The following is a 26,385-nucleotide window of genomic DNA, read 5'->3' on the forward strand; positions in this document are numbered from 1 at the left end:
GAAAAGACCAGTATGTATTATATACTCAAACAGAGCTGCTTATGTCTGTGTTCCTGTATAAGTGAGAGGTCTTCCGGTACATGAGGAGAGAAGACAAACCTACAAATACGCAGATTAATTTATTTACCAACTAGTTAAGAGTACAGCTGAAACGAACCTCATCTAATTCAAGGTAACGTTACTATTCACGCTCAAAAACAAAACAATCCTATATTGACGTAGCATGGCGATAATGACGGTAATGACATAGATTTAGCAACCGAACAGGTTCCATACAAAATATATTAGAACCGAATGTTTCTCGACAGAAACGGAACGCAGTAGTAATGTTTCATTCTATTCTGTTCAGCAGCGCCGCAGCAATATAGTGAAACATACAGCGCGACCAGTGTATAACGATTCAAGAACGATGACTCATATGAGTCGGTTCTTTTCAGTGAACCAATAACATTCAGCCCGATTGCGGAATCGATTGACTCATATGAGTCGGTTCTTCTAAGTGAATCAAGACCGTGTGTGAATGAATCTATGCTCCTAGATATAGACACATAAGTAATGAATATATTCAGTTGCTAAACTCAGTGCCAATTTAGAACATTTATGAGCGCGAACAGGTCTGCTGTGTCATTTTCCCTCCCTGAAAAAAAACAGATAATCATTAAACGTTCATTAACGGGTGTCTTGTTTTCATTGTACAGTGCTTTTTCCAGTGATTTGACATGGCCGAGCAACGCAGCCCGGTATCCGCGTCTGTACCCCACAGTCCGATGGTGTTGCCCACCCCGGAGGGCTCGACCCTTGAGATGGACCCGGTGGAGTACACCCTCCGCAAGCGTCTGCCCCGCAAACTGCCCAAACGACGGAACGACGTCTACGTCAACATGAAAACAGACTTCAAGGCCCAGCTGGCGAGGTGTCAGAAACTTCTGGACGCTAACAGGGAAATCTGCATCCATGGTCTGGGACTGGCTATCAACCGGGCCATTAACATTGCCCTGCAGCTCCAGACGTCCAGCCAGGGTGCGCTGCAGCTGGCAGCCAACACATCCACCGTGGAGCTCATAGATGATCTGGAGCCCGAGGATCCGGACGAGGCGGGAGAGCCGCTTACACGCACCCGTAATAACTCCGCAATCCACATCAAGGTGTTTTATCCCAACCCATAGAGCCATTATCAGTATTAGCATAATAAATGACAACTTCAAAGACTTCATAAACATTCATGTAAAGTTCGTGGTGTGTATGAGTTGTTTAAAGGCGATGCCCGTTTTATTTTGTATGACTTCTGTTCTGGTTCAGCCTGAAGCTAAAACTCTGAAGTCTTGCACTGGCTTTGCTTATTTATTAATTAATTGCTGTGGTGTTCTTGAATGTTTTGCATTTGAAAAACAAGAAGTAGAAAGGAAATTTGCCATGTATGTTTTTCCATGTTCAGAAACCGAAATCTGTAATTGTTTTCTTGTGTACAGTAAACTCATAACCAAAAGATCATGCAGCAGTTGTGAATTAAAGCTCAGTTTAATGGAGAGTTAAAATACATTGTTAGACCTACCTGCTGTTTTTTCCTCTTCTTGTATTTATAGTTACAGCATATGTTAAGGATAATTACATTTATGTATGTTATTTCATAGTAATAATAATAGTAAATGCTTTAATAAACATTATATGATTATAAATAACAATAATATAATTTAAAAATAAAAAATAATACCTCAAATAAATACTAGGATAATAATGACAGATTGACAAGGGTCTGCTTTCACCTGCTAAACTGCATATCGCTAATCTCAAGTCTGTGGCTATAACATGGGGCACAAATGTCATCATAATTGCAATTTATATTACTTAATGTGTGGTAAATGGAGATGGCATGTTAGCAAGGTTGGGATGTACAACTAAGCATAATTATTACTCAAAGATGATCTTGGTTTGCCAGAGGGTTTATGTCTGATGGCTGATCAGTCATAGATCAGATCTTTTTTCAATAAGTAAACTGGATCAAAATGTTTGTCTAGCCGTTTATGACCAAACTAAAAGAACAGACATATTGGTGGCAAGTATGGTGAAAAGGAATGACACAAAAGATTGTTAAAAAATATTTAGTGGTGTGACTAAATTCCTTCAGTGGAAACGTGACAAAAATGCAGTACTTATTTTATAATCCAGTTCATTCTTGGGCATACTGTATGCGTAGTTCAAAAAAAAAATACTTGTTTTCAAATCTAATTCTTCAAAAATTCACATTGGAAACACATGTATTTACAGAATTGCGAGCAGTGTATTGACATTCTCAGCAGAGATGCTTCATAAGACAAAAATAAAAACTTCCTGTCTCCTTGTTTTTACAGTTCTATTTTTTACCTAATAATAATAATAATAATACTTTGTATTTGAGTACCAAACAACAATGTGATGAAAGAACCACACAACAGCAAAATAACAGGAAAAAAAACATCGACAAATATACTTTGTTGCATCTAGACAGAAACTGATTGACAGAAAAAAAAAAAAACTGGCTATTAACGAAAAACACAAACAAGATATACAAAAAAAAAAAGAGAAAAAATATGTCAACCTTACATTCATTTCCCATAGGCAAATATGCAGCATCGTGCGTGAAGTGGAAGCAGGCCAGGATGTTCGTCAAACACACACTAATCAATATTTTTCCTGGCAGCGGCGTTATCTGCATAAGACCGCGTAATTCAGACATGAGCCAGCACAGCCTCATCAGGTCTCACGAAAGCTTCCAATTCCCCCGACACAAGCAGCAATCTAGTCCTGCTTCCTGTTCACCCCAACTGACCCGTAAGAATCCAGCATTACAACCTTCCTCCACTGTTGCTTGAAACGGTCCCTGCAGCATTCACAAAAGTCGCACACATACAGACACACACTTAACACTGAAATGAATATAAAACCTACAGTGCATAATTAATATTGATAAATAGTTTTCTCTATCAACATTTCAATGTTTGGAGGTGCTTGAGACTGAAGAGAGGTCTTCACTTGAACAGCTTCAGAAAAGAATCTGCAAAAGCCAGTGATTCCAGCTCTAAGAAATATATCATCTATATAAATAATGACAAATTTCATAAGCAGTACAAAACCATTTTTAAGAATCTCAGATAAACCTTAATAGTTGAGTTGAGCAAGTGCCATCAGTCATATGGGGTAAGAGGAGTGATTTCTTGAGTTTTATGATTGCATCTTGATGATTTTGGCAGGTAACGCAGATGAGTTTGCAAATGCTCAACACACACAGAGAGTAGGGTGCTTAGTATTCTGAGGGGATGTCTTCTTTTCCCTTTGTGATTAAATCTTTGAAAGTGCTATAACTCCCAGTCATTCAAACTTGGCCACATATCCTTTGTAATAGCCCATATCCTGCCTCCTGATATGAGGAGCTCCAATTAGTTTGGGCCTTGCCCAGAATTGTCTATCAGCTGACACCTTGATGGCAGACAGGTGCATTGGCAACCAGAAGACGCACTTTTCCACGCAGGAAGTTGATGTGGACCTGAAACAGCTCGGAGATCGAGGATACTTTCTGCATCTCTTTGTCTTCTCCAACATTGGTTGGAGGTACATATTCCTGAGAGAAAGTTTGAAATGAGTTAAAAGAGTAAATATGCAGTGTAACTAACATTCTGTAACAGCTTTATGTTTTTGACACACATATTCATGCTTTTAAATTTGTATTGGCTGAAGAAAAACAGAAAAATTACTGGTAATTTTATGCTGGAACATTTTCCATTAAGTTTCCTTTAATTTTCAGAATTAAAATTAGCTGAAAATGTACTTATCCTCAGACAAGAGATCAAGACAAGATATTAATGACTTGATAATGACAGATTTGAAACAGATTTGGAGAAGTTTATCATTACATCACTTGCTCACCAAAGGATCCTCTGCAGTGAATGGGTGCCGTCAGAATGAGAGTTCAAAAAGCTAATAAAAATATCACGATAATCCACAAGTAGTCCAGTCCACCAGTGAATGTCTTGTGTAAATGTTAGTAATAAACAAATTCTTTATTAACATGTTTTATAACAGAGTAAAACACAAACTTTATTGTGGATTATGGTTAAAAAGCTGGTTTTGTTTCTTACACACATGCAGCTTTCCACTTTAATTAAATTGTTAATGGATGATTACTTGTGGATTGTTGTGATCATCTGTTTTGAACTCTCATTCATCTGTTTTGCAATGGCACCCATTCAATACAGAGGATCCATTGGTGAGCAAGTGATGTAATGCTAAATATTTCCAAATCTGTTCCAATGAAGTCACCGATATGGATGGGCTGAGGGTGAGTACATTTTCAGCAAATTTTCTTTTTTTGATTAAACTATTCCTTTAACCCTTTGCCATAATACAATACACTGCATAATTTCATAGTATGGCAAAAACACCTGTGAAAAATCAATAAAGAAAATTATTTAATATTTACCCTATTTTTACAGACTTTAAGTGTAGTAGCCACAGCAGACTGTGAAGCAGACTCATAGCCACTGTTTGTTTTAGCACTACGACAAAATTACACAATCACCATAAAGTGACAAACATGTTCTCTTCCTGAAGTTGACATAAGTTTGTAGTATACTACGCTTGATTAGCATAACACCTTGATTAGCATAACACCCATTTTCCTGTTCCTGTAGCTTGAGTGGTTGAACATGACGTTAACAATGACAAGGTCACAGGATTTGATTCCCAGGCAACAGATTAGCTGATGCTATGTATGTGTGAAAATTATTTTCTTTTAATTTCATAATCATGAACTTTTATTTTTTTTCTCCAGTTTCCTGTCTTCCATTGTTCAGCCACTATTTAGTTGTCATGCAAATTAATTTAATTATCACAGGTGTTATTCATTAGTTCCCTAATTTTCCTTGTATTAATGTTGCTCTGCCTCACTCTTGATTTGTCTGGCATTGTTTGTGTTATACTGTTCACAACTGTCTTGCATGAGTTATTTATTAAATAATGCACTGCTTTATATTCATCTTCATCTTCCTTGGACATTATGTGACAGTATGTACAGGTGCTGGTCATATAATTAGAATATAATCAAAACGTTGATTTATTTCATTAATTGCATTCAAAAAGTGAAACTTGTATATTATATTCATTCATTGCACACAGACTGATATATTTCAAATGTTTATTTTTTTTATTTTGATGATCATAACTGAAAACTAAGGAAAATCCCAAATTCAGTATCTCAGAAAATTTGAATATTGTGAAAAGGTTCAATATTGAAGACACCTGGTGCCACTCTAATCAGCTGATTAACTCAAAACATCTGCAAATCTGACTAATTACTATTCTTTTAAACAAAGAAACCATAAAAGTTTTCAGTTTTCAACATTGATGAGATGTTACTTGAGCAGCAATTCAGCATATAAGAAGGATCATGCGACACTGAAGAATGGAGAAATAACTGCTAAAAATTCAGCTTTTCTATCACAGAAATAAATTACATCTTAAAATAGAAAACTTTTCAATTAATATTACTGTTTTTATTGTATTTCTGATCAAATGAATGCAGCCTTGGTGAGCATAAGATACTTCTATAAAGACTTTTAAAAAACGTACAGGAGTCAAACTTTTGAACTGCAATATATATGTGGAAATATTTTATGAAACTTTCTCCAAGGGACCTGTGTAACTCACCGGTATGCTGAGACTTCGCAGCACTTGTCTGATGCTGGCAATGTTGTTAATACTGGCATCTATGTGGGACTGTAGCACATCAGTCTGATTAGATGCCTGTAGTGAGCTGATGGCGTCATTCAGCACATGTATGCCTGACTGGACCTCTTGAGCTTGCTCCTCTATCTGAAGTGACATTCAAGATATAATCATAAAGGAATGTTAATACTAAATGTGTTAACCATGTGGTATTCATTTTGGTACTGTCTATATTATATTATAATCTTTACAACAAGAACATGAAGGAAAACTTACATTCATCGCTGCCCAGACGTCAAAATCTACTCTGGTTAGAGGAACAGTGAAGTTTGTTGCAATGCTGCAGGCATCCTTACAAGCTCTCTGTGATAGCAGAAAAATTCAAGTTACATTTATTAATATAGCACTATACACAATAGTGATTCAAAGCAGCTTTATTGTCACGGCAGGGATCCAATGAGGCACGGAGATAGAACCAAGTGCGGGTATGATATTTATTTAAAGGGTAATCCAAAGGGGTAAACAGTCCAGGCAGGGTCAAAACCAGAATATCCAAATATACAAGACACGAGGACAAGGCAAGGCAAGGCAAGGCAAGATGACGGACATGAAATAACCTCAACATTAAACAAGGACTCCGTAACACAGACTCAGACAGACCGGGTATAAATACACAGAAGGATAATGAGGGAACAGGAGACAGGTGGGGAACAATCAATTACTAACAAGGAGGAAGGTGACCAAATAAGGGAACAGGAAGTGATAAGGTGACAGACACCGTGAGAAAGGGGGACATCTAGTAGAAACCCAGGGACACAACCCAGACACTGTGACAGTACCCCCCCTCTACGGAGTGGCTCCCAGACGCTCCACGACAGACACAAAACAGAGACCAGGAGGGAGGCGGACAGGTGGAGGCTCAGGGGGAGGGACGGAGGGCCAGAAAAAAAAAATCATGGGGAACAGATACCAGAAGTGTAGACACAAAACAGAGAGACCAGGAGGGAGGAGGACCGGAGGACCACCACAACCGTGTGGTCAGGGCGGAAGGCCCCCAGGGCGGAGCAGAAGACCACCACAGCCATGTGGTCAGGACCAGAGCCCCCCAAGGCGGAGCAGACCTCCGTGCGGCTGGATCAATGGGACAACGAAACTCTGGTAATCCCCTGGTGTCCTTACTGGACTCCAGAAGATTGGTGCTGGCCTGACACTGCTCATGAAGATCATTGGTGACTTGCATTTGCTCATGAAGATCATTGGTGACTTGCCTTTGTTCATGAAGATCAGAGGTGACTTGACTCAGTCCTTGAAGACCACCGGTGACTTGACTCAGTCCTTGAAGACCACCGGTGACTTGACTCAGTCCTTGAAGACCACCGGTGACTTGACTCAGTCCTTGAAGACCACCGGTGACTTGACTCAGTCCTTGAAGACCACCGGTGACTTGACTCAGTCCTTGAAGACCACCGGTGACTTGACTCAGTCCTTGAAGACCACCGGTGACTTGACTCAGTCCTTGAAGATCACCGGTGACTTGACTCAGTCCTTGAAGATCACCGGTGACTTGACTCAGTCCTTGAAGATCACCGGTGACTTGACTTGACTCTGAAAGGTCAACGGTGACCAGCCTAGTCTCTGGAGGATCCGCGGTGACTAGCCCTGACTCAGGAGGATCCGCGGTGACTAGCCCTGACTCAGGAGGATCCGCGGTGACTAGCCCTGACTCAGGAGGATCCGCGGTGACTAGCCCTGACTCAGGAGGATCCGCGGTGACTAGCCCTGACTCAGGAGGATCCGCGGTGACTAGCCCTGACTCAGGAGGATCAGCGGTGACTAGCCCTGACTCTGGAGGATCAGCGGTGACTAGCCCTGACTCTGGAGGATCCGCGGTGACTAGCCCTGACTCTGGAGGATCAGCGGTGACTAGCCCTGACTCTGGAGGATCAGCGGTGACTAGCCCTGACTCTGGAGGATCAGCGGTGACTAGCCCTGACTCTGGAGGATCAGCGGTGACTAGCCCTGACTCTGGAGGATCAGCGGTGACTAGCCCTGACTCTGGAGGATCAGCGGTGACTAGCCCTGACTCTGGAGGATCAGCGGTGACTAGCCCTGACTCTGGAGGATCAGCGGTGACTAGCCCTGACTCTGGAGGATCAGCGGTGACTAGCCCTGACTCTGGAGGATCAGCGGTGACTAGCCCTGACTCTGGAGGATCAGCGGTGACTAGCCCTGACTCTGGAGGATCAGCGGTGACTAGCCCTGACTCTGGAGGATCAGCGGTGACTAGCCCTGACTCTGGAGGATCAGCGGTGACTAGCCCTGACTCTGGAGGATCAGCGGTGACTAGCCCTGACTCTGGAGGATCAGCGGTGACTAGCCCTGACTCTGGAGAGTTCACTGGCACCTGACTCGACTCTGGAGGGTCAACTGGCACCTGACTCGACTCCGGAGGGTCAACTGGCACCTGACTCGACTCCGGAGGGTCAACTGGCACCTGACTCGACTCCGGAGGGTCAACTGGCACCTGACTCGACTCCGGAGGGTCAACTGGCACCTGACTCGACTCCGGAGGGTCAACTGGCACCTGACTCGACTCCGGAGGGTCAACTGGCACCTGACTCTCATCCTGTGCAACGGCGCTGGGCAAGCAGCCATCTTGGGCCATGACTCTGGACAGGCGGCCCTCTTGTACTGTGGTGCTGGGCTGGCGGCCATCTTGTACTGTGGCGCTGAACCGGTGGCCAATTTGGGCATTGGCGCTGGGCTGGCGGCCATCCTGTACTGTGGCGCTGGACCGGTGGCCAATCTGGGCCTTGGCGCTGGGTTAGCGGCCATCTTGTGCTGTGGCGCTGGACTGACGGCCATCTTGTGCTGTGGCGCTAGGCTGACGGCCATCTGGTGCTGTGGCGCTAGGCTGACGGCCATCTTGGGTTGTGGAGCTGAACCGGTGGCCAATTTGGGCATTGGCGCTGGGCTAGCGGCCATCTTGGGCTGTGGTGCTGGAACGGTGGCCAATTTGGGCATTGGCGCTGGGTTAGCGGCCACCTTGTGCTGTGGTGCTGGACCGGTGGCCAATTTGGGCTGTGGCGCTGAACCGGTGGCCAATTTGGGCATTGGCGCTGGGCTGGCGGCCATCTTGGGCTGTGGCGCTGGAAAAGTGGCCAATTTGGGCATTGGCGCTGGGTTAGCGGCCATCTTGTGCTGTGGCGCTTGGCTGTTAGCCATCCTGGGCAGTGGTGCTGGACTGGTGGCCATCTTGGGTTGTGGCGCTTGGCTGGTTGCCATCCTGGGCAGTGGTGCTGGGCTGACGACCACCCCGCCGGAAGAGACCGAATTGGCTGGGGCATCCCACCGAAGCCGATGCTGCAGGTAGCGCACGAATTCCCAGAATTCCAGTGTCTCTAACTGCGCCATCTCCTCATGAGACACTGGATCATCCAGCCCGCCATTGAAATAGTCCTTGAGGGCCGCATCGTTGTAGCCCATGCCCTCGGCCAGGGACCAGAACACCTGAGCCAGGGCACCCACTTCATTGCCCTCTTGGCGGAGGGCGATCAACCTAGTGTGACAGAGTCCTTCTGTCACGGCAGGGATCCAATGAGGCACGGAGATAGAACCAAGTGCGGGTATGATATTTATTTAAAGGGTAATCCAAAGAGGTAAACAGTCCAGGCAGGGTCAAAACCAGAATATCCAAATATACAAGACACGAGGACAAGGCAAGGCAAGGCAAGATGACGGACATGAAATAACCTCAACATTAAACAAGGACTCCGTAACACAGACTCAGACAGACCGGGTATAAATACACAGAAGGATAATGAGGGAACAGGAGACAGGTGGGGAACAATCAATTACTAACAAGGAGGAAGGTGACCAAATAAGGGAACAGGAAGTGATAAGGTGACAGACACCGTGAGAAAGGGGGACATCTAGTGGAAACCCAGGGACACAACCCAGACACTGTGACATTTATAGTACTACTCAAGGAATGAACAGCCATAATGTTGCATACTTCTTCAATCATGAAATATGATATCAGTGAATAAATTAAATGAAATACAATTTCAGCTGTAAAGCAGCTCTAAAAAGACAAGAAGACACTTAATTAAGCTCACTTTAGTTTAGTGTTGATTCATCAAATTATGAAACAAGCTTAATTCAGCTATAAACATCTAAACAGTAGCAGCAGTGTCCTTATTCATCTTAAGCCAGGTCAGTGTTGTTCAATTCATTTCAATAACAGTATCAGCTATAAAACAGCTCTACTGCTAAATTCAGTTTAGAGTCATGTGATGTTCAGTGAGAATTATTTCAGGGGTTGTTCACACAGGACATTATTGAGTGTTCAGCTAAAGGGAGCACATGAGAAGAGGATAGAACATGTGTCCTCTTTAACTTGACATTGCAATTGCACAGATACACTTCAAGAAACTGAAGGCCTTTGAATTCTAATTAAAAGTATTTATTAAATCACAGCATCAGCCATCTTGCATGTGTCTCTCACCAAAGCAGCCTCCGCATCCCATGCCTCCTTAATGAAATGGTCTACGACGCGCAGGTCGCAGATGGGGCGTAATGGGAAGGACAGGCCTGGATGGGTCCACTCCAGCACCATCAGCAGAAAGGCAAAGAGTCCTGGCACACACAGAACAAATGAAGATCAGTTTAAAACTAGCTCAATCTTTGGATGAGATTCAAAACTAAACACCAGTTTTACACTTCTGCAGTTTACCTTCCTGCCATAGTCATTGTTATACGGACGCCAGCAGTGACTTCAAGACTCTTAAACACGCAATATAATAAGAAGACAAAAGCAAAACCGTACATGGAAACCAAATATAAGAGAAACAAATATTAACAATATCATACAAATTAAAAGGCGAGAGTAATTTACAGTATTTACAGTATGCATAAAATAGTTTTTCATAGTTTTATTCATTTAAAGTTTAATGAATTAAAGCAGTAACATTACTTTGAACTGTAATAAATAAACAAATATTAAATTAGTTTAATTTTTAATTCAAGTTTAAGTATGCTTTATGTTTAATAACATGGATTGTAATGGATTTAATATTAGTTTGACATGATTAAATAACTACAGGTGTATAACGTCACTTAGTGTACAGTATACAGCTATAATTGCGAAAATACAGTCTAATTTATTGTTTGCAATTTACTGACATTTAGTTCAATACATTTATGGATTTAGAAAAGGCTTTTATTCAAAGCAACTTACAAATGAGGAAAAACACAAGCATCTGGTCAACAACACATTTTAAGAGAGCGAAGAAGAATACCCAGATGTTTCATATTCTGTGAAAACTGTTCATGGAGTCGGTGTTTAATATCTGCACTATATTCTTTATGTGGCAATTACATTGCTCCTTTGCCCTTTATAAAAACCTGCAATGAACCCATCTGACTGTTTTAAAGAGATTAAAGCAAATGTGCCATTAACGCATGGTAACAAGACTTGCCACAAGAGGGTGCACTGCTACATTTTGTTAAAGAAATACAGGAAGTGATTTTGTATTTATATGAAGTACTTCTACTCATCTGGCTCCTGAACCAGACCTTTCCTAGTCAATGGATGAACACAGAAGACAGAACTCAACCACCCCATTTGTATTTGTCTTCAAGCCAAAAGCAATAAAGATAACTATAACAATAACTATATTAATGTCCACACCAATGCATGATAATGTTTTCCTTATTATAAAAGGACATGCTTCAGTTATATCATGTGCTGCTTTACATGCTTAAGCTGCAAGATGGATTCTGATTGGCTGTCAAAGTTCTTATCATTCATCAGCTGGAAAAATCATTCTGAAAGTGATTCCAACTGTATCACTCTTCTGTCAATATCATTAGAGTTGTTGTGTGAACTTCCCTATACTCATAGGATTAAACCAATTATTAAAAGTATGAACAGGACTATATATGACTTCCAGATTAAATAAGAAGTGTCACTTTGTTGCTTCTTGGTCTATAACTTTAATACGTCTTTATTTGTAAATGGGTTAGATTTTTGAATATGTGCATGCTGTAAATAACATTTTATTGCATTCTCTGCCAAGACAAATAAATCAATGACTTCAGTAAATCAATCAATTCAATGCACACAGACTGAAGTAGTTTGGTTCTTTTAATTGTGATGATTTTGGCTCACATTTAACAAAAAAAAACACCAATTGCTACAAAATGCTGTATCCAAGCATGTTAACAGAAAGTTGGGAGGAAGGAAAAAGTGTGGAAGAAAAAGATGCACAACCAACCAAGAGAACCGCAGCCTTATGAGGATCGTTAAGCAAAATCAATTCAAGAATTTGAGTGAACTTCACAAGGAATGGACTGAGGCTGGGGTCAAGGCATCAAGAGGCACCACACACAGACGTCTCAAGGAATTTGGCTACAGTTGTCGTATTTCTCTTGTTAAGCCACTCCTGAACTACAGACAACATCAGAGGCGTCTTACCTGCGCTGTCACGATCGGTGTTACAGAAAACACGGAGGGAGGGAACCAATTGCAGGTAAGTCATTTATTAAGGGGTAATCCAACGGGGTAAACAGTCCAGGCAGGGTCAAAACCAGAGTATCCAATAAACCAGAAAACAGACAAGAACACACGGCAAGATCAAGACTACGGATTAACTTTAACATAAGACATTAAACAAGGACTCCGTAACACAGACTTAGACAGACCGGGTATAAATACACAGAAGGATAATGAGAGAACAGGAGACAGGTGGGGAACAATCAATTACTCAACAGGAGGAAGGTGACCAAATAAGGGAACAGGAAGTGATAAGGTGACAGACACCGTGAGAAAGGAGGACACCAAGTGGAAACCCAGGGAACACAACCCAGACACTGTGACAGTACCCCCCCTCTACGGAGCGGCTCCCAGATGCTCCACGACAGACACAAAACAGAGACCAGGAGGGAAGCGGACAGGTGGAGGCTCAGGGGGAGGGACGGAGGGCCAGAAACGAAAAACATGGGGAACAGGCACCAGAATGTAAACACAAAACAGGGAGACCAGGAGGGAGGAGGACCGGAGGAGGTTCAGGGGGAGGGACGGAGGGCCAGACTAACAGAGAGGAACAGGGACAGGGGTGAACACAAAAACGAAAGGCACAAAACAACATGAAGCCCCCCAGGGCGGAGCAGAAGGCCACCACATCCTTGGGGTCGACGCCAGAGTCCTCCAGGGCGGGGCAGAAGACCACCACAACCGTGTAGTCAGGGCGAGAGCCCCCCAGGGTGGAGCAGAAGACCACCACGTCCTTGTGGTCGAAGCCAAAGTCCTCCAGGGCGGAGCGGAAGACCACCACAACCGTGTGGTCAGGGCGGAAGCCCCCCAGGGCGGAGCAGAAGACCACCACAACAGTGTGGTCAGGGCGGAAATCCCCCAGGGCGGAGCAGAAGACCACCACAGCCATGTGGTCAGGACGAGAGCCCCCCAAGGCGGAGCAGACCTCCGTGCGGCCAGACCAACGGGACGATGAAACTCTGGTAATCCCCTGGTGTCCTTACTGGACTCCAGAAGATTGGTGCTGGCCTGACACTGCTCATGAAGATCATTGGTGACTTGTATTTGTACATGAAGATCATTGGTGACTTGTATTTGCTTATGAAGATCAATGGTGACTTGCCTTTGTTCATGAAGATCAGAGGTGACTTGCCTTTGTTCATGAAGATCACCGGTGACTTGACTCAATCCTTGAAAATCACCAGAGACTTGACTCAGTCCTTGAAAATCACCAGTGACTTGACTCAGTCCTTGAAAATCACCAGTGACTTGACTCAGTCCTTGAAAATCACCAGTGACTTGACACTGTCCTTGAAGATTAACGGTGACTAGCCTTGTCTCTGGATAGTCCATGGTACCTAGCCCTGGCTCTGGGAGGTCATCAGTGACTAGCCCTGACTCTGGAAGATCAGCGGTGACTAGCCCTGACTCTGGAAGATCAGCGGTGACTGGCCCTGGCTCTGGGAGGTCATCGGTGACTGGCCCTGGCTCTGGGAGGTCATCGGTGACTGGCCCTGGCTCTGGAAGATCAGCGGTGACTGGCCCTGACTCTGGAAGATCAGCGGTGACTGGCCCTGACTCTGGAAGATCAGCGGTGACTGGCCCTGACTCTGGAAGATCAGCGGTGACTGGCCCTGACTCTGGAAGATCAGCGGTGACTGGCCCTGACTCTGGAAGATCAGCGGTGACTGGCCCTGACTCTGGAAGATCAGCGGTGACTGGCCCTGACTCTGGAAGATCAGCGGTGACTGGCCCTGACTCTGGAAGATCAGCGGTGACTGGCCCTGACTCTGGAAGATCAGCGGTGACTGGCCCTGACTCTGGAAGATCAGCGGTGACTGGCCCTGACTCTGGAAGATCAGCGGTGACTGGCCCTGACTCTGGAAGATCAGCGGTGACTGGCCCTGACTGTGGAAGATCAGCGGTGACTGGCCCTGACTGTGGAAGATCAGCGGTGACTGGCCCTGACTGTGGAAGGTCAGCGGTGACTGGCCCTGACTGTGGAAGGTCATCGGTGACTGGCCCTGACTGTGGAAGGTCATCGGTGACTGGCCCTGACTGTGGAAGGTCATCGGTGACTGGCCCTGACTGTGGAGGGTCATCGGTGACTGGCCCTGACTCTGGAGGGTCATCGGTGACTGGCCCTGACTCTGGAGGGTCATCGGTGACTGGCCCTGACTCTGGAGGGTCATCGGTGACTGGCCCTGACTCTGGAGGGTCATCGGTGACTGGCCCTGACTCTGGAGGGTCATCGGTGACTGGCCCTGACTCTGGAGGGTCATCGGTGACTGGCCCTGACTCTGGAGGGTCATCGGTGACTGGCCCTGACTCTGGAGGGTCATCGGTGACTAACCCTGACTCTGGAGGGTCCACGAACACCTGACTCGACTCTAGAAAGTCCACAGGCACCTGCCTCGACTCTGGAAAGTTCACTGGAACCTGCCTCGACTCTGGAAAGTTCACTGGAACCTGCCTCGACTCTGGAAAGTTCACTGGAACCTGACTCGACTCTGGAGGGTCCACTGGAACCTGACTCGACTCTGGAGGGTCCACTGGAACCTGATTCGACTCTGGAGGGTCCACTGGAACCTGACTCGACTCTGGAGGGTCCACTGGAACCTGACTCGACTCTGGAGGGTCCACTGGAACCTGACTCGACTCTGGAGGGTCCACTGGAACCTGACTCGACTCTGGAGGGTCCACTGGAACCTGACTCGACTCTGGAGGGTCCACTGGAACCTGACTCGACTCTGGAGGGTCCACCGGAACCTGACTCGACTCTGGAGGGTCCACCGGAACCTGACTCGACTCTGGAGGGTCCACCGGAACCTGACTCGACTCTGGAGGGTCCACCGGAACCTGACTCGACTCTGGAGGGTCCACCGGAACCTGACTCGACTCTGGAGGGTCCACCGGAACCTGACTCGACTCTGGAGGGTCCACCGGAACCTGACTCGACTCTGGAGGGTCCACCGGAACCTGACTCGACTCTGGAGGGTCCACCGGAACCTGACTCGACTCTGGAGGGTCCACTGGAACCTGACTCGACTCTGGAGGGTCCATTGGAACCTGACTCGACTCTGGAGGGTCCACTGGAACCTGACTCGACTCTAGAGAGTCCACTGGAACCTGACTCGACTCCAGGGGGTCAGCTGTGACTGTCATCATGTGCAGCGGCGCTGGGCAAGCAGCCATCTTGGGCCATGACTCTGGACAGGCGGCCATCTTGTGCTGTGGTGCTGGGCTGGCGACCATCTTGTACTGTGGCGCTGGATCGGTGGCCAATTTGGCCATTGGCGCTGGGTTAGCGGCCATCTTGTGCTGTGGCGCTGGGCTGACAGCCATCTTGTGCTGTGGTGCTGGGCTGGCAACCATCTTGTACTGTGGCGCTGGACCGGTGGCCAATTTGGGCATTGGCGCTGGGCTGACAGCCACCTTGTGCTGTGGAGCTAGGTTGGCGGCCATCTTGGGCTGTGGCGCTAGGCTGGTGGCCATCTTGGGTTGTGGCGCTGGACTGGCGGCCATCTTGGGTTGTGGAGCTGGACTGGCGGCCATCCTGTACTGTGGCGCTGGACCGGTGGCCAATTTGGGCATTGGCGCTGGGTTAGCGGCCATCTTGTGCTGTGGCGCTTGGCTGGTTGCCATCCTGGGCAGTGGTGCTGGGCTGACGACCACCCCGCCGGAAGAGACAGGAGTGGCTGGGGCATCCCACCGAAGCCGATGCTGCAGGTAGCGCACGAATTCCCAGAATTCCAGTGTCTCCAACTGTGCCATCTCCTCCTGAGACACTGGATCATCCAGCCCGCCATTGAAATAGTCCTTTAGGGCCGCATCCTTGTAACCCATGCCCTCGGCCAGGGACCAGAACACCTGAGCCAGGGCCCCCACTTCATTGCCCTCTAGGCGGAGGGCTGATCAACCGGAGGTACTTGGTTCGCCGCTCCGCCATCTTGGCTGGGGAACGGAAAAACGACATACCGCTGGTTCCTAGTGTGACGGAGTCCTTCTGTCACGATCGGTGTTACAGAAAACACGGAGAGAGGGAACCAATTGCAGGTAAGTCATTTATTAAGGGGTAATCCAACGGGGTAAACAGTCCAGGCAGGGTCAAAACCAGAGTATCCAATAAACCAGAAAACAGACAAGAACACACGGCAAGATCAAGACTACGGATTAACTTTAACATAAGACATTAAACAAGGACTCCGTAACACAGACTCAGACAGACCGGGTATAAAAACACAGAAGGATAATGAGGGAACAGGAGACAGGTGGGGAACAATCAATTACTCAACAGGAGGAAGGTGACCAAATAAGGGAACAGGAAGTGATAAGGTGACAGACACCGTGAGAAAGGAGGACACCTAGTGGAAACCCAGGGAACACAACCCAGACACTGTGACATGCGCTAAGGAGAAGAAGAACTGGACTGTTGCCCAGTGGTCCAAAGTCCTCTTTTCAGATAAGAGCGAGTTCTGTATTTCATTTGGAAACCAAGGTCCTTGAGTCTGGAGGAAGGGTGGAGAAGCTCATAGCCCAAGTTGCTTGAAGTCCAGTGTTAGGTTACAACAGTCTGTGTTTATTTGGGGTGCAATGTCATTTTCTGGTGTTTGTACATTGTGTTTTTTGAAAACCAAAGTCACTCCACCGGTTTACCAAGAAAATTTGGAGCACTTCATATGCTTCCTTCTGCTGACCAGCTTTCTTAAGATGCTGATTTCATTTTCCAGCAGGATTTGGCACCTGCACACACTGCCAAAAGCACCAAAAGTTGGTTAAATGACCATTGTGTTGACTGGCCAGCAAACTCACCAGACCTGAATCCCATAGAGAATCTATGTGGTCATGAGGAAAATTAGAAACAAGAGAGCAAAAAATGCAGAAGAGCTGAAGGAAACTGTCAAAATAAACCTGGGCTTCCATACCACCTCAGCAGTGCCACAAACTGATCACCTCCATGCCACGCCAAATTGAGGCAGTAATTAAAGCAAAAGGAGCCCCTACCAAGTATTGAGTACATGTACAGTAAATTAACATACTTTCCAGAAGGCAAACAATTCACTATTTTTTTTTTTAATTGGTCTTATGAAGTATTCTAATTTGTTGAGATTGTGATTTGGTGGGTTTTAGTTAAATGTGAGCCAAAATCATCACAATTAAAAGAACCAAAATCTTAAACTACTTCAGTCTGTGTGCATTGAATTTATTTAATACACAAGTTTTGCAATATGAGTTAAATAACTGTAATAAATAAACTTTTCCACAACATTATAATTTATTGAGATGCATCTGTAATACCCGGAAAAAAAAGAACAAGATTTATATAAGAATCTGAAAAGCAATAATAATAATAATAATAATAAATAAATAAAAATCTTCTCATTAAGAAAAAGACAACACACGAAACATGGAGACACACCCACACAATGCTGAATCTTCTGTCTTTCTGAAATAAAGAGACAGATCAGACAGAAAGAGTGTTTGTGTATGTCTGGTCTGCCGCATCTAATCCTCTATCACATGCGTGTCAGACTGTGTGAAACCAAACATCTGAGTCCAAGCAAAAATTAAAGGATAAAATTACATATTTGCAATGGCAACATATGGTAATTCTTATCCTTTCCTATTGCTTCCTAAGCCATGAGGTTCTACATCTGTACTGCTGGTGTACATCTAGTGTAGAGAAGTACTGAGTGAATAAGTATTCATCCTATGTAATTAGTCATGTGATATTCCACCATTTTGTTTTTATTGGAAAATTTTGAATGCAGTCTTTCAGCTTTAGCAGGCTATGACACAATAGGACTATTATCAAAGCAGATGTACCCTCTGGAGGTGCTCTGATGTTGAGCACATGTTACGAAGAACTCCAGGTTGTGTCAAAATTTTAAGTAGAACATCAATGATCAGAATTTTCTGCAGACTTTGAGACTAGAACGCATGTGATTCTTCTTTTGGCCACACTTTACTGCAGATCTTGGCAAAGAATGGTGTCTTGTCACAAAGACAACAGAAGTTCTGTTAACACCATGATCCAATGAAAAACCAAGAACTGTCTGAATGCTACAAAATGCACATCCACCATGTAATCAGACCATCTCTAACAGTTTTTCCAGGAACTAGAACTATATTTTTTTCTGACTAAGACTAGCATTTTCAGTCACATAAATTAAAGGGGTTATATTATGCTTTTTTTAAGGATCATTATTTTGTGTATTTGGTGTAACAGAATAAGCTGACATGCTTTAATGTTCAAAAAGCACATTCATTTTCAAATACTGTACATTATTGTAGGTCCTCTATGCCCCGCCTCTCTCAAATGCGTAGTTTTCTAAAAAGCCCCTCCTTCCAACAAGCAGTCTGCTTTGATTGGCCAACACGCCCCAAACACTTGTCAGAAATGTAACGCCCTTTCCATAATTGCGAGCTTCATCTTTCAAAATAAAGGTAAAGACAGTTAATAATGTCCTTAGTTTTACCATCAGTTCAAGCTCGAAAGGGGAACAGTGGCATGACAGTCAAAGTGATGAAGCTTGTATGTGTTTTTAGTACACAAGCCACAGACGGTTAAGACAGCTGACTCCACTGTGTGACCCTGTCTCTCTCTCTCTCTCTCTCTCTCACTCACACACACACACACACACACACACACACACACACACAATGTGCAAAACTCTGTATTTGAACATTCAATAGCAAATACTTAAACTAATAACAAAACATACTTCCAGTAGCTGATTCAGAAGCCCCAGATTGTCAGAGCAAAGTCAGAATTACTTCCTCTCCTAGGTTCATGAAATGGTCATCCATAAAATGCGTTGCTGTTCTGTTGTAAGTAATCTTAAAGAATCCTAAATGTATCTACTTTTGGAAGGACAAATAAAGTGCTTTTGCCTAGATACACACAGCATCTCTCTGACATGACTGCTTCAACACTAAATCGGGTTACTGAAACCATGCCTTCTTTCTTTGCGTGAACATTTGGGTGGCATTACCAAATCTTCTCCCATAGTGATGTAGAGATGTGGGGGCGTGTTTGAATGAGCTGTTTTAGGGGGGCATGGCACAGTCTTAACTTTGATAAAGAATATCTCTTTGGATTTGAGTCTTTAGTCTTTGCAACTTTACAGATATTCTTCATGCACCAAGAGCTTGTAACACTCCAAATAGAAAGTAAAAACTGAAATCGCATCATATCACCCCTTTAAGAGAATCAACCTAAAAGTCATTCAATGAAGCATGTGCTAACTCTACATAACCTTACACAAACTCATACACTTGACTTGGGGAGAGACTATATCCCATATCTTACTCTGCAGCAGAGGGAACAGCCAGCTACATTGAGAGTCTACAAGTTTAAGGGCTTGAAGCTAGGATCTTAGCCAATGTTAAAGGTAACAGAGAAAGTGCCAACATTAAATGCCAGCAACTAGAGTCTATTTTTGCCTTGCAAGAGAGAGCACTATCACAGAGGGAAGTCTAACATTTAATAAAAACAAGGACCTTGACTCTAAAAGTAAAAAATTCCAGCATGTATAATTTGAATGTGAACACAGGCATACACTACATCATTAAAACAGCAATAAGTGTATTTTGGCTATAGGACTTCACTAAAGCTTTAACCTAACAAAGAAGCCCAATAGAAAAAAACTACAATTTAACCTGATCTACAGATAAATGAATCTTACAGGATAAATATTTGCATGGAGAGGCCATTTGTGATCATCCCATGATCTGCATTTGATTGTTGTTGTTTTTTCCTGCAAACGCAATGTCTCAATTTCAGAACAGAATTTGCTAGTCCATTGTCAACTTTCGATGATGTAGCAATTTTACAATGAGTCAGCTCTCATTGTAATGTAAAACTCATGCTTAATATAGATGCCAGGTCATGCATTTTGAAAGTCCAACACAAATAGATTGCAAGTTTGTAATTCTGAGAGTTCAAAATAATCTCCCTGACTTCCTATGTGAATAATACCTTTGTTTTCTGATTAATAATAATAATAAAAAGTGATGTGATTGATCACTATGGGAACCACAGTTATCATTATAATTGATTATTTTTTTATTTCTGCACTATAGGCTATTATAATTACAGAGACAAACTTCCCCACTACATCTATAGCACTTTCTCGTAAGCCTATATATCATGTTCACTTTCGTAGTAGCCTATCATAATGTGATTTGAGGCAGTTTGCATTTTGCCTCTCATTCCATAGATAAACAATAAACGTTTAAGGTATTGCTTGCCATCATAGCACGAATTTTACTCGACAAAACATCAAAAACACTTTTCCACTAGTGTTGCTAAATACACGTTAAAACCGTAAGAATCAATTTTATTAAGGCGAAATTATCTTACCTGAACGGTGAAACATTCGCAAAACAACTTGGCATTTTTCAAACACATGATTAAAAATGACAAATATCGCGCAAAGACAGCTCAACTGGTGGCACAAAAGACATGGATAGGCTGGAGCACAGACGCATCCAGTCCTACGCGCTGCTTCCAAGCACTCTGTGGGACGCACACGGGATCAAATACAATGACACCGTCCCTTCCCACGAGGCACGTACTGCGATCTGTTCGGCTTTGCAGCACCCTATTGGCAAGCTTTCTATGAATGTAAATTCCCCTCGCAAACCGCGACTAAGCAGAAAAGGTGGACCTCTCTCATCAAAGTTCAGAAAGAGGTGGAGAATGGACTTGTCACCCATGAGACGGCTACAGAATGTTAAACCTCAGGCGGGATAAAAAGGCTGAGGCCGTTTAATTCAGCTACTTACTAGTTATCTGCATCTCAGAATCAAGTCCTCACAGGATCAGGTCAGTTTCGTCCATAGCTCCGTCTATTGCCCGTTAATTGCAACCGAAGCTTTTTAAGGTAGGCTATTGTCAGCACTCATGGGCTCCGTAATGCTGATTTATTTATTTTCAAGCCATTACTTTGAAAATAAAAATCAAATATAACAGTCTCGTGATAGTTATCAGATCAACATCCTGTTTTGGAAGGGATTAGTCTTTCATTGTTACTCACGTAATATCTGTTTTCTCAAAGTAGGCCTAAATAGCACACAAAAAAAGTTAGCAGGGCTTCCTCTCAAGGCAATTTACAATGATCCTTTAACTGAATTTTCCACTGTATACTTCCAAACATGGGTGGTAACACAAAGAAATGAAACAATACTCACATCTATGCATCCCTGTGTGCTTGTTAGTACCCCAGGTTGGTATTTGTTTTTAGAACCAGTTCTTCATATTTATTCAGCAAAACTTTACATTTGCAATAATTATAGGCCCTGGTTATAGGCTATATGCAGTTTAAATATAGATAACAGGTTGTATGCTATAGTGCAGGGCTCGCAAGATTTCTAAATCCCTGGTAGACCTTTTTTGTTACCATTTTGGTAACGTGAAAATGTATTTAACTAGCCAAAATAAAAAAAGACTTGGTGTTGGACAATGTCTATGGTAGCATACGGCATTAAGCCATAAAAGTACATGATTTACAGTTCAGATACAGGTTTTTACAAAAACACATATTTATATGACAGAATTTCAGACTTTAGACCACTTTTATGGAAATGGATAAATCAAGCATATAAATTATGTACATTTAAAACGTATAAATATTATTGTCTTAATTATTTCTACTTTTAGAAGGCATATTAACTTCGTACTCATTTACAACTCTATGTGTTTGCTGCATAAAAACATTAGTTAATATTTGCATTGATCAGACCATAAACAGCAAGAGAAGCTCGTTGGAATTGCAAGTTTATTCTCTGCCACGAGGTGGCGCTTTAGGAGCGCTGAAATATAGCAGTTTCCCCGGTAACGGCTGTACACAAAGCAGCTCCGCGCTCATAAACGCTGCTTTATTAGGAATCCTAGGTAAAATTAAATAAAAATGCCAACAACACGTTTCTGAGGGCAGTCGGTTCCCTTCAGATGCATTCAAATAAAGACATCAGCGCTGCGTTTTGACTTGAAAGTGCAGCACTCATATTTATATAAATGACATCATTGCCTTTTTAAGTTTAATCCAGCCATATCGCGACTCTTGTCTTTCTGTTCCCGACTGTAGATAAAAAAGTTTGTCAAGACAAACTTTAAGTTAGCTTGAGAAAGCCGGATCAGAAAGTTTAAACAGTTTAAAAAGTTTTAAGTTTGACGGTTTTCAGTATATAGATTTGGTTCATCTAATATTGTCACATTTAAAGGATATAACTTTCACTTTATAAGCAGCATATTCCAGCATCCCCCTTATTTCTTATATATATATATATATATATATATATATATATATATAATATAGTGGGGGAACTTAAACATCACACCACCATGAATCGTGTAATCTGTTTACTTTCATTACTCTCCACGAATACTAGAGGAACATAAAGGTTCTTTGTCTGCACCTATGGTTCCATGAAGACCCTTTAAAGGGATACTCCATACCAAAAAAAATAAAAATAATAATTAATCAATTACCCCCATGTTGTTCCAAACCCGTGAAAACTTTGTTCATCTTTGAAACATAATATATTTGAAAACCTGGATGCTTGAGACTGTCCCATTCATTGCCAAGTAAAATTAAAAGTATGAAAGACGTCTTCAGAAAAGTCCATCTTCCATCAGTGGTTCAACTGTAACAATGAAGCGACGAGAATATATTTTGTTCACAAAAAATAAATAAAAATAATGGCTTTATTCAACAATTTGTCTCCTCGTTGTCTCTCCGCATCACCGTAGCTGCATTTTAGAGAATATGAGCCAACACAGGATTCATCAATGAAAAGTTTTTTGGGGTACCAACAAAATGGTTCTTTTATGGCAATATTACACGTCAAATGTGTTTAAATGTAATTAGCACAGAATAGTGTAATCCAGGAAGGTAGAGTCTATCCAGGAAAACAACTGGGTCACCGAGAAGACAAAGAGTGTACAGAGTTCAAAGCTGCTAAAATTACCCTCACGGTTCAATAAAGTTTATCTATACATCTCTAGAGGGAATTCACAAGGGATATTCTCTATGGGTTTTGTCTAAGGCACAAAAGTTACTTGTGTGGCTTTTTTTTTGTGTGTGTCCAGAATAGTTACAGCCAAAAATGCTACACTGAGTTACTTGTCAGTTTCAGTAGTGAGCCTCGAGTTTCCTATAAGTGTTTCAACAGAAGAATACATTTTTTTACGTGCAGTTGTACACTGGCAGCACATGTATTTCACGTGCTCCCTCAGGCAGGTCTGTTTGTTGAAGGACAGTTGTACAATGTATTTATTTCCAAGTATTTTTGTACTCATGAGGCCCAACTCCTCTCAGTTCTAAGGATAATCAATAAAAAAATCTCTCTGCTTAAATGCTTCTGCAGATATTTTTTTCTTGTTGTTTATAAAGCCTAATCACCACAAACCTCTATGCTGTTTTACTTTTAAAATCTATCTCTATATTTACTTATAATATCTTCACTTCTTTGAAAGAGATATTAGACACAATAACTGAATAATATTTCATCTGTTTCAATAAACATCAGAACTATAAGTTGTTTACGCACACACACACAAGTTCTGTATCGCTTTGACTCTGTGTTAGATGTCATGGCTCTGCAGCTCACAAAACTAGAAAAACAGTTTGGATATCGCTGTATATTATTTCCTCTGTTTTAGTAAACACCACAATAATAAGGTGTTTGCACACATGCAGACAAGTTCTGTATTGCCTACAGACACCATGTTTGTTGTCATGGCTCTAAATCTTTCTAAATCATTTGTCGCCTTGTTTGATCAAACTACTGTTTGCTCTGCTTGGGCCAAACTGAGAGCAAAGAGAGACAAGGTACGTGCTGTGGAACATGTGTGATGGCTGGGGAGGGGGCGAGGGCGGGGGAGTCTCGGCATAGTGACTCTGAGGCTTGGACCCTGTCACTGAAATTGGGATGATAAAAAAAAAAGACAGGGGTTATGTGTGGGAGGAAGACCCAAGGACACCCTCCCCTTTTTACTAGTAAACAAAGACAGCCAGAAACTGGTGATGCAGAGATGAGGAGAGAGAGCGAGTGAGAATAAAAAGGAGATCTGCATAGTAAATAGAGAATGACTGTCTTGATTCCTGAATGGAAAGAGATCCAGATCAGGCTCCTTGTTTGAGGTTCAGTGGCGCGCCACAAGACAGGAAGCTTACATAAAAGAATAGGGGACGGGGAGGTCGGAGCCACGAAGGTGGCCAGTCAGAAGTTATTGTTTCTGAAGAGGCTTTCAGAATTAGAAATACTCATGAGTTCAATGGTTAAAGCTTTCTTTCAGATTGTTTGTCCTGTTAGTGATTCTCTTTATATTCCATAGGAAATACATGGTATATAAACACACTGGTTGGAGATCCAAACGCAACTTTTATTGGGACAATCCAGAAACATAATCCAAAATACAGGCAACAGGTCAATACACAAGGAAACACAGGCAAAAGGGTAATCCAAGAGACTGACTAAAGCCTGGAGTAAAATCTGCTGAAAATTCAGCTTTGCCATTATAGGAATAAATTACATTTTAAAATATATAAAAATAAAAGGTAATAATTTTTTACTTATTTTTGGTCAAATATATGCAGCAAATGATGATAAAAATACAATAAAACAGTAATATTTATGACATATTCTTGAAATTTAAAATAACTTTTCTATTCCTATGATGCCAAAAGTGAATTTTTAGGCAGCCATTACTCCAGTGTCACATGATAATTCAGAAATCATTCTAATATGCTGATTTGGTGTTCAAGAAACCGCTTTTACTGCTTAAAATATTTACTGTTCATTCACTCCCCCCACCTACAACTCCTGCCAGCAATGAGACTCGAACCTGTGACCTTTGGGTTACAAGTCCGATTCTCTAACCATTAGGTCACAACTGCCCCAATTCACTAACCAACCTATGCCAACCATTCACTCTCACCACAGACTGGTGTAAAGAAATTAATAGTTTTACATTAAGCAAAGTCATGTTACATTGATGAAAAGCGACTGTAAAGACATTTATAATGTTTCAAAAGATCATTTAAAATGAATGCTGCTCTTCTATCAAAGAATATTGAAAAATTTGGTAAGGTTTCCTCTAAAATATTAATCAGCAATAATAATAAAAACTATGAATAATAATTGAGCACCAAATCAACATATTACAATTATCTCTGAAAGTGACGTGACATACAGCAGAGTGTAGTGACCCATACTCAGAATTCGTGCTCTGCACTTAACCCATCCAAAGTGCACACACACAGCAGTGAACACATACATGAAGGAGTGGGCAGCCATTTATGTGGCGGCACCCAGGCAGCAGTTCATGCCTTGCAAGGGCACCTCATTCATGGTATTGCCAGCCCAAGACTTGAACCCACGGCCTTAGGGTTAGGAGTCAAACTCTCTAACCACTAGGCCACGACTTCCCCAAGGATCTTTCGGAAGTTCAGCTGGTTTTAAATTTACATAGGCATGTATTACAAAGTGAAGCTCTAACTCTGTTTCAAGATAAGGGTCTGCTGGCCAAAAAAATTAACCTGTAGATTATTTGGCAGTGTTCTCCCACACACAGTCTACTGGAGGACCTACTGCTCTAAACAACCTGACTCCTAGTTTTAGGAAATCCCTTTCCTCTCGCCCTGGACCCTGCTACCCACCCCTTCATCTTCAGCTATAAATATCATACTACTCTTTGGGAGGTGTTGGGATTTTAATAGACTGGAAAGAGCTTAATTTACTGATAAAATCTGCACTTTACAATGATAAGACTGCCAGCTTCTTCTGGCTGTAAGCATATAAGGATGTTTCTAGCTTTGGTCTTTGCTCTCTCCAGAAGAAAAAATGTAAATAGAAATCTTCGTTATCTTTGGCACTTCAACAAAAGTGAATAACAATATTTATTTCAGAATTAAATATTTTTTTCTTCATTCAATCAAAATGTATATTCAATAAATTTCAGTGTCATTTCACATGACATCAAACAACCATCTTTCACCAGCTTAACAATTTTTCACCCCCAATGCATATTATTTGCCTTTTTGCACAGCTATACTGATTATATCCAAAATGCTATAAATTAGTTTGCTCCTGCAATTGTCAAATAGTCACTGGAATATTTTTTTTTTCTTGAAATTTTTAATTTT

General features: G+C 42.7%; 2 protein-coding genes across 4 annotated transcripts in view; one reads left to right on the forward strand and one right to left on the reverse strand.

Annotated features, from left to right (window-relative positions):
- Nucleotides 1-38: 38 nt before the first annotated feature.
- LOC132103208 (ribonuclease P protein subunit p20-like) lies at nucleotides 39-2,341 on the forward strand. The gene is made up of 2 exons (XM_059508119.1): nucleotides 39-172; nucleotides 699-2,341. The coding sequence occupies exon 2, from the start codon at nucleotides 720-722 to the stop codon at nucleotides 1,164-1,166; it is 447 nt and encodes a 148-aa protein (XP_059364102.1). The 5' UTR covers nucleotides 39-172; nucleotides 699-719; the 3' UTR covers nucleotides 1,167-2,341.
- The window catches only part of LOC132103193 (erythropoietin), a 26,197-nt gene continuing 2,054 nt past the window's right edge, over nucleotides 2,243-26,385 (reverse strand). The window contains exons 1-5 of one of the 3 annotated variants that reach the window (XM_059508096.1): nucleotides 21,023-21,103; nucleotides 10,205-10,335; nucleotides 5,974-6,060; nucleotides 5,680-5,844; nucleotides 2,243-3,595 (exon numbers count right to left, since the gene is read on the reverse strand). In XM_059508096.1, the coding sequence (XP_059364079.1) occupies nucleotides 3,443-3,595; nucleotides 5,680-5,844; nucleotides 5,974-6,060; nucleotides 10,205-10,335; nucleotides 21,023-21,035 (549 nt within the window). In that variant the 5' untranslated portion in view covers nucleotides 21,036-21,103 and the 3' untranslated portion in view covers nucleotides 2,243-3,442. Of the gene's footprint in view, nucleotides 3,596-5,679; nucleotides 5,845-5,973; nucleotides 6,061-10,204; nucleotides 10,336-20,597; nucleotides 20,895-21,022; nucleotides 21,104-26,385 lie in introns of those variants that run through there. The other 2 variants (XM_059508089.1, XM_059508106.1) reach the window with 2 other exon arrangements.

The sequence above is a fragment of the Carassius carassius genome, chromosome 2 (assembly GCF_963082965.1).
Source record: "Carassius carassius chromosome 2, fCarCar2.1, whole genome shotgun sequence".
NCBI classification, from domain to species: domain Eukaryota; kingdom Metazoa; phylum Chordata; class Actinopteri; order Cypriniformes; family Cyprinidae; genus Carassius; species Carassius carassius.

What these genes read in the sequence shown, in the direction of transcription:
- LOC132103208 (XM_059508119.1), top strand. Translation starts at nt 720, where the DNA reads ATGGCCGAGCAACGCAGCCCGGTATCCGCGTCTGTACCCCACAGTCCG.